The 9,123-nt window shown below is 40.2% G+C and overlaps 1 protein-coding gene across 3 annotated transcripts; it reads left to right on the top strand.

Moving 5' to 3' along the window:
* Window positions 1-1,517: 1,517 nt before the first annotated feature.
* On the top strand, window positions 1,518-7,801 carry LOC119212440 (uncharacterized). Of its 3 annotated transcripts, XM_062560257.1 has the most exons (10): window positions 1,632-1,809; window positions 1,930-2,054; window positions 2,167-2,473; window positions 2,554-2,633; window positions 2,900-2,952; window positions 3,917-3,953; window positions 4,029-4,096; window positions 4,224-4,313; window positions 4,416-5,938; window positions 6,029-7,792. In XM_062560257.1, the coding sequence occupies exons 1-9, from the start codon at window positions 1,659-1,661 to the stop codon at window positions 4,684-4,686; spliced, it is 1,182 nt and encodes a 393-aa protein (XP_062416241.1). In that variant the 5' UTR covers window positions 1,632-1,658; the 3' UTR covers window positions 4,687-5,938; window positions 6,029-7,792. The 3 variants fall into 3 exon arrangements, with proteins under 3 accessions (XP_062416242.1, XP_037318715.1, XP_062416241.1); XM_037462818.2 differs by lacking the exon at window positions 2,554-2,633 and having other exon boundaries at window positions 1,531-1,809; window positions 2,167-2,250; window positions 6,029-7,797; XM_062560258.1 differs by lacking the exons at window positions 2,167-2,473; window positions 2,554-2,633 and having other exon boundaries at window positions 1,518-1,809; window positions 6,029-7,801.
* Window positions 7,802-9,123: the final 1,322 nt, after the last annotated feature.

Here is a 9,123-nt window from a genome sequence, read left to right as displayed (position 1 = left end):
CTTCATCCTCCAGCATCTGGACTCTCCAGCAACCTACGCCAGGATCCTGTTTGTGGACTTCAGCTCTGCCTTCAACACCATCATCCCGTCTCTGCTGCAGGACAAACTCTCTCAGCTGCACGTGCCCGATTCCACCTGCAAGTGGATCACTGACTTCCTGTCCGTCCGGAAGCAGCACGTGAAGCTGGGAAAACACATCTTGTTGAGCTGAATCTGGACTACATTTCCCAGAGTGCACCAGCTTATCCCTGTAATTGTGGAGCACCTGTGTAGAAGTCCTCATTCTCTTTTTAAACAGCCACAGTGGAGTAGAGACCAACTTACTCTACGGTTCGGTCCAAAGACGCCAATGGTTGGTGAGATTTTATTTACTTTTGTTTAAAATGCTGATTTATGTTTAAAGCATGGGTAACTGAGTAGGGTGAATCATTGCAGCATCAGGTGAATTCTCAGGATTTGCTAGAATATTTAATTAAATTTGAAAGTACAAAGATGTTTATTTAGATACAAACCCAGTTAAAAACTTAATTTAAGAATGTTTAAATGTGAATGTTTAATTTTGAAAGGTAACTTATGTTCTTTGTCTTTAAAGGTTTACAACCTAACTCTGAACTGGCAAATCAATGGACAAAGGCAAAAAAAAACAAATAAAAGTGAGTGAACTTTGAGTTGTCCTCGTGTCCTTTGGGTTTTGAGCTGGAGATAACTTGACACATCTTTTCCTCTCGGTCCATCAGCACCAGTTACCCCCATGGCTGCTTTCTTTCCCCTCTGCTCTTCTCCTTGTACACAAACAACTGCACCTCCAGTCACCAGTCCGTCAAGCTCCTGAAGTTTGCTGATGACACCACCCTCATTGGACTGATCTCTGGTGGGGACGAGTCCGCCTACAGGTGGGAGTCTGACCACCTGGTGACGTGGTGCAGCCAGAACAACCTGGAGCTCAACGTCCTGAAGACAGTGGAGATGACCCCTCTCACCCCAGACATGAACTGTTTGTGCCCCTTCCATCCGGCAGGAGGCTGAGGTCAATCAGGACTAAGACCTCCCGCCACACTAACAGTTTCTTCCTATCGGCAGTCGGGCTCATCCAGTGTTGTGCCTGAACGCGTTCATTGAACAATAGTTCATAAACGCGTTCTTATTTTTGGCGAACGTGAACTGAACGTACTGTATTAATGCCCGATGAACGTTACTGTGAACTTGTTTATTCTGGTGTCTATGAACGGCACGTTCTTTCAGGTTAACATCGTTCAATAGGGTGCCAGATTTCTAGAGAAAACTACGGTGGCCCTGAAGTGTCAAGCAACATTACAAAGAATGAAACACTTTTACAAAGCTCGAGACAAATTAACATTTTGGAAAACAAATTTACATTTTGGAAAACAAATTTACATTTTATAAAACAAATTTACATCTTAGAAACCACATTTACATTTTCGAAAACAAATTTACATTTTCGAAAACAAATTAACAAGACGCTAAACACTTTTACCAATCCCGAAACAAATTAACAAAGGACAGATTCCTTACGGAAAGGGAATGTACCAAATACCGGAAGTGACGGAAGTGTTGAGCGCGGTGTTTTCATTGGTTCTTGAGTTTATGTTGACAAAGAAGTTAATGGCGACCGTGCGAACGTGGACTGCGGCCAAGGGATGTCTTGCCCGTTTTGTGGCAAACAAATGAACACCTTAACACGGTTTTGCCATACGTGTGGTCGGTGTTTGGAATTTTCAAAAGACGCGGAACAGACGGAAACATTGGCAACACAGGGGACGTCTCGACAGCCGGACACTGCTATGCAAAGTAAGTTTAGCAAAACCAACGCTAACTATCTAAGGACATGTGAATAAAAGTCAGTAACGCTAGTGATTTTTTGAGCGGCTTCTAACTTTCTGTTTTGAAGCGGAACTCTGTCCATTTCAGCAGAACAACCATGCACATCATTCAAACAGTTCATGGAGTACAGAAGCTTGAAGTCAAAAGAACGACAGTCTTTTAACTTTGGGCCAAAAGGAAGACGTATGTCTAAAGAAAGAAAACACGTCCAGGTAAGTTGTACTGACCGTCCTATACAATTTTGCAATGCTCTATATGTATTTGTGTGTTTGTATATTTATTTTACCTATGTATACATTAATTATATCTTTGTTATTTTACCAGATAAACGTAGGATTGATGGTGCCAAATGGAACTGATTTAAAACCTCTAAGAGGGAAAACACTACCGTTATTTACAGACCCAGAGGTAGCAGCACCTGATCTCCTGAAAAAAGCTGTCCAGAAAATGAGAACATTTAACAAGGACATGCAGGAAGGACCATATGTCCTTTTGTATCCAGACTGCTCAGAGGTGGTCCATGTGCCTGGGTCAGAAAGGCCATTCAAATTGGCAGAATATAAAAAGGAAATAGGAAAGGCATTTTCCAGGATCACTTTTTTCATTTGCCTAGAAAAACACTATAAAAGAGGTTAGTGGATCTCATGATTCAATATTTTTACATATTCAGATACTCTGATAGGATAGATAATGGTTGTTGATTTTTTTCAGTGGATGATACCTCAGACTCTGATTCTGAAATTGTCATCACAACAAGGAGCAGAGCTGAATTCAATCGTGCTGAAACTTTGGTACTTTGTTTTTTTTCTTCATATTTATGTTTATCTATTCATTTTCATATCATTATTAATTAGATGTACATTGGATTTTAGCATGAAATCAATGTCCTGGTCAATATTTTAGTGACTTGTAAAAAGTGGCTTGAAAAAGGCTTGTTTTGATTATTTTGCAGTTACTATTATACAGTAACACAGACAACCATTCAGCATTGATATATACTGAATGTGGTAATGGAACCTGTTGAAATTTTTTGATCATTTTATCCGTTTCCTCTCAGATTTTTGAACCACAAAATCTAAGTACTCCCAAACACAAGCTGGAAGATGAAAGGTAGGTGTTGCACACTTGGACACAAAGTAACTTTCCCGCGTGTAATAATAATTCATATTTTGTTGGGATACAGTGCTTTCTCTACCAGGTGAAGTGCAATTTCACATTCTTTTTATTTAACTCACAAAACTGATTAAACTACTAGCAGATGTTTCACTACTTATTCACATACACACTATACATATATTTATTTTGCTGCACATAAACTCAACGTTGCTACATGCTATCGGCTGTTTCTGTAACTGACTGAGGTGCCCCCTCGCTCTGTACCTAAAGGACCCACAGCTGCTTGTGTGAGCAGAGCTTTACAGAATAAAGCTACTGAAATACAGTTGCTCTTGCCGTTGAATGAACATTAAAAAAAACATGTGAGAAGTAAGTGGGGGGTATACACTGTCCATTCATATGTCCCACATCATTGTCGATCCTACAGGTACTATAGGCCTTTACTGAAGTGGCACGGTCATCCAAAACCAACTAATCGAATCTTCCGGCATCTAGCCTTTGTCGGGGAGTCAAATAGATGTAATGAGAGACACTGGCCTTTTTCTAGTGGTAATCAACAAATAGGAAACGTGGCTGTATACATGTTTACATGATTTGACTAATGTAGGCCTGAAGGACACCTACTGGTTTTAAGATGTCTACAACACCCACTCTAGCCCAGAACACCTTGGACACTAGAAAAGTCCCATTGTCTCTCATTTCAATCGTTCGACTTGCTGACAAAGGCTGGATGCCAAAACACATTAGAGTTCTTTTAAATTGGTTCTGTATGTCTTGGCCACTTGCAATACAAGCATTTTAATATATTAGTTTGAGCTTTGTGTTATTTTATACCTTTTTCCATTAAAAAAAACTCGAACAAACGCAGATTTGAGTCGAGGAAGCGCTCCAAATATATATATTTTTATATATCTTTCTGTTTTCTGTAATCATTTTAATATGATTTATCATGTTTCAGAGATGCACCAGGACAATCAACAATTCAGCCAGGACAGGTAAGGCAGACTATGCCAGCATGACATTTCTTGCTTCCAGTGTTGTTGTTTCAGACATTTTAATCTGTTTTTCAGATAGTAATATCTGATCCTGAGGATCTGGATCCACCTGAAACAAATCCAGAAAAAACATCTTGCTACAGGTAAGTAAAAATAAAAATAAAGAAAAGATAATATAATAATAAACATAATTTAAATTGAATTGATTACATGGGGAAGACATTTTTGTTTGTAAGATGTTTTAACATAGAAATGGCAATTTCCCAACAGTAAATACACAGACCTGTATTCACCAAATGTTGAGCAAGAGGACGAACAGCCGGTTGCTGTCAATGTGAAGAATTTCCAACACACAGCAACGTAATTTGACAGCTTTTGAATATAGCACTCCAGTTACTTACTGTACAATAGTTCTGGTATATATGGATTATCTACAAATTAATTCTCTTTTTGTTATTACAGGGAGGAGACGGACATTGCTTTACCTGACATCGTAGCAAACCTGTCGCTCCCTATTGATCATAAAAAAGTCAGCAGGTTTAACATTTCAAGGGCTAATGTTTGGGATGGGGCCGTCAGAGGTTTCAAGCATACAACATACTCTGAAACCTGTGACATGCTGGTGAAATTTACTGACGATACTGGTGTTCTGGAAGAGGGAATTGACACTGGTGGGCCAAGACGAGAGTTTAACTCTACTAATGAAACACCTAAAAGACCGGCCCATTTTTGATGGACCAGAAGGACATTGGTTCTTGGTCTACAATGCAAGATTTGTACCTTTGTGTATTTCAACGGATATGTGATGTCACTTCATTCTGTATCTGTGCCTTCATTAGGTCTGCACACCTTATAGATTAAGATAAAATATATATAAATCCTTTTCGTCATCAATCTACACTCAATACATCATAATGACAAAGCAAAAACAGAAATTAGATCTCAGGTTTCTCCTCCTGACTCTTCCATAGAGGAAAATCAGTCCAGTTACCCCTTAATTAAAGTGATCCATCCACCTCTGCTACACATCTGGCAGCAGAGTGATGGTTTGAGGCTCACTTGATCCATCAAACCCTTGATGACTTGCTGCTGTTCATCCAACCACCTGCTCCATACTGTAGCAGTGTCATTTACATCTGGATATATTTCTGCCCTCAGTTCTCATAGAGATCCTGATATGCAGAGAGGTTATAGTATCTCTTGTAAATGTCCCTGAAAGTCAGATATAAAGAGTGTGGTGATGTTGTGTGTAAAGCCTGTAGCTTCATACATGAGGAATCCAGGCTGGACTTACTTCCAAAGGTGCTTAAACAGTTTACTGAGAAAATGGTTAATTAACTTGTGCGAATGTGATATTCCAGTTTTTAATTTTTATTAAATTACAATTTCTAAAAACTAGTTTTTGCTTTGTCATTATGTATTGTGTGTAGGCTGATGAGGAAAAAGATGAATATTACCATTTTAAATTGAATCTATAATGAAACAGTTGTGAAAAAGTGCAATAGGTGTGTAGACTTTCTGAAGGCATTGTAGTGCTCAAGCCACCCAGCAGTCTGTGTCATTCCAGTCTTGTTTTTATGGGTTATACTTGTAACAATTAACGTTTCTTGTGAAAATGCAAAAATAGGGTTTTTAAAATCAATTTTCAACTATGTTTATTAAGGTGGATAGTAATTGTAGAGAAGAGAATATTCAATAGTTTTCTTTAGATAATTTAAATTTCAATTAGCACTACAAAGCATTGGAACAATGTTTGTGTTCACACTGTAGATTCAGAGATGGTCTTTCAACCCTGGAGTTTTTGACTGCACTACAGCAACACCCTACTTTGCTGGCCCCTGTCCTGTGCCACTCTGAAAGGCGACTCACTGCTTTTGAACTTGAGAGACTCTTCAAACCTGACCTCAGTCCTTTGGGGAGTAATCGAAGACTTAAAGAAAGTCAAACCATGGCCTACTGGGCAGACTATCTCCTTGACTGTGAAGGTTTGTTAGGTTTTTTTTAAATATTATTTTTTTTAATACTAGTTAAGAAAACACATGGCAGTGATGTATCTGAATTGTTTTTCTTTGCAGAAGGCCAGGCTGCTGTGTCTGTGGAAGATGTTTTGATGTTTGCTACTGGGCTGTCTTCACTTCCCCCATCTGGCTTGGAACCACTGCCAAAAATAGAGTTCCTGGATGACTCTGCGTTCCCAATGGCAAATACATGTTCAAACTCCTTGAGATTACCACTCCTAGACTCATACACTTTGTTTAAGTCACAAATGGACTTTGGAATACCAAATAGTCCAGGATTCGGCTGTTTGTAAGCTAGAGTACAGGCCAAAAGTTTGGACGCACCTTCTCTGTACTGTATATGATCGATGACCTCTCGAGTTAAGACTCTGAAAAAGTTGTTGTTGTTGTTAAAGGTTAGGGTTGGACATCATTTAGATTTTAACGATTCTGATTCCAATTCCGATTCTTCCTTTTGATTCAGGTTTGTATTGATTCTCGATTATGATTCTTTGAGTGGTGGAGTTAAAATTATTATTTCACAAATAAGAGTAAAGTTTTATTTTTATTCAAAAGGTGGGTTGCAGTTTGATGAGGCTTTTTCAACGTAAAATAAAGCCACACTAGAGCACAACTTACTGCAACACAAGCACCTGGTCCCTACGGAAACCAAAACTTGAGCATGTCAAATTTGAAACCCATGATCAGATTTGAAACCAAATCCTCCAAATGTTTCATAATTTCTCCAAGTAGGAATCTGTTCTCGATGCCCAACCCTGGGCATCCAAGTCTTCTCAGGGTTGGGCATCGAGAACCGATTCCTACTTGGAATCGTTACAAAAATTATGATTCCATCGGAATTGTGTGTCTATTCATAAATATTGTGTTCAGACAGCAGTGTTCCACCACTACAAAACCCCCTCCCTTTTTGATCATTTCATAGCTACATACAAATTTTTATTGCTCATTATTTTGCTCGTTTTTTCATTACTCGTTCCTGAGAAGAAAATCGAATGACCAAAAGATGCAATGACCCTTTATGAAGACAACTCACCTTCCCTTTCTAAATATAGACCACTAGGATTCAATACGCTGGTTATTTATAGATGAGCCGTACATGTGGCTGGACGCTCCAGAGTAGTAGTCACTGTGATGGTGGCGTAGGGTACACTGAATTGCAGCCATTATGCCGTTCTCAGTGCCACAATCAGTCCGCAGTCTCATGGGGATGACACCGAGGTTTTGCACACATGACATGAAATAGTGAGCAATCACTGTTGGGTTATTATTTGTTGGTCCACATTCAAGCCACAATACTTTACGTGAAAATCCATCTATGCATCCCGAAATGGCCAAACCGAATGGCTTAAGTTTGTCATAACCATCTGCGAGCCACATATAGTTTGGTCCCATTGAGTGGTAGGTTCTTCTTGTAAACCTTCTGCGTGCTCTGCTCTCACACCCCCGAGGATTAAGCTCCCGGAGAAAATTCATCGCATCATCTCTTCACTCGAAGATTGTACTTTTGTTTAAGTACCTGCCACATCGTGCGGTAACCAAATAGTTGTCCAGGTCCACGGAGTTCAGATCTGATGGCGTTACTGACGGCGTTTGGCGAGGAATAACCCTTTCTGCGGTACAACCCGGCTTCGTTCAGTTTACTTTTAAGAGTCCTCAAGCTGACGTTTACACCGTGTAGACTTGACATCATGTCCACGGTTACAGCGTACGAGTGGCCCTTGTTAAAATACTGAACGCAATGATGCAGTATGTCCGGTGTTTCTGTCTGGTCCGCGTCCCAAACTCCAAACACCGACCACACGTATGGCAAAACCGCGTTAAGGTGTTCATTTGTTTGCCACAAAACGGGCAAGACATCCCTTGGCCGCAGTCCACGTTCGCACGGTCGCCATTAACTTCTTTGTCAACATAAACTCAAGAACCAATGAAAACACCGCGCTCAATACTTCCGTCACTTCCGGTATTTGGTACATTCCCTTTCCGTAAGGAATCTGTCCTTTGTTAATTTGTTTCGGGATTGGTAAAAGTGTTTAGCGTCTTGTTAATTTGTTTTCGAAAATGTAAATTTGTTTTCGAAAATGTAAATTTGTTTTCGAAAATGTAAATTTGTTTTCTAAGATGTTAATTTGTTTTCCAAAATGTTAATTTGTCTCGAGCTTTGTAATGTTGCTTGACACTTCAGGGCCACCGTAGAAAACACAGTAAACGCGCCTTAATAAGTAGCGGAAAAAACACCCAGGCCGTTTCTCAGGCCGTTTCTCAATACCTAAGACGGCGAGAACGGACTCGCGTTCCCGCGAGAATAGACTCGGGAGACAGACTCGGGAGTCCTGACTCGCAGGTTCGGGAGAACGGTCATTTCCGCAGTTGGAACAGCAGCTGACTTGATGACGTCACCACGTCAGCTGGTCTTGCTAATACGTTTTTATTTTAGTTTTTGACTTAAACATTTTACTATTCAGTCAGAAAATTACATTACGTTACTTAAAAAAAGTTGTATTTATAAACTTCGACATAAAGTTGTGTTTATTTTCCTCTGTCGTTGTTGCCTGTTGCTGAGGTGAAATGCATTCTGGGATATATGTCTCTCACAAGAACAGACGAGCCTGCTCCGATGCATGCCCGGTAAAATGGGCGGGGCGAGCCACATCCGGGTATTATGACCGTTCTCGGCCAGATGCGGACTTGAGAATTGGAACAGTACTCGGGCTGCGACTGATGACGTTTCACGAGTCCACGAGAAGAAAAGTCCACACAAGAACGCATATTGAGAAACGGCCTCAATACCTAAGACGGCGAGAACGGACTCGCGTTCCCGCGAGAATAGACTCGGGAGACAGACTCGGGAGTCCTGACTCGCAGTTTCGGGAGAACGGAGAACGGTCATTTCCGCAATTGGAACAGCAGCTGACTTGATGACGTCACCACGTCAGCTGGTCTTGCTAATACGTTTTTTTAGTTTTTGACTTAAATATTTTACTATTCAGTCAGAAAATTACATTACGTTACTTTAAAAAAGTAGTATTTATAAACTTCGACATAAAGTTGTGTTTATTTTCCTCTGTCGTTGTTGCCTGTTGCTGAGGTGAAATGCATTCTGGGATATATGTCTCTCACAAGAACAGACGAGCCTGCTCCGATGCATGCCCGGT

This window comes from Pungitius pungitius, chromosome 21 (genome assembly GCF_949316345.1).
Source record: "Pungitius pungitius chromosome 21, fPunPun2.1, whole genome shotgun sequence".
Lineage (NCBI taxonomy): Eukaryota > Metazoa > Chordata > Actinopteri > Perciformes > Gasterosteidae > Pungitius > Pungitius pungitius.
The sequence above is the reverse complement of the archived record's forward strand: the minus strand, read 5'-3'. Positions and strand labels throughout refer to the sequence as shown.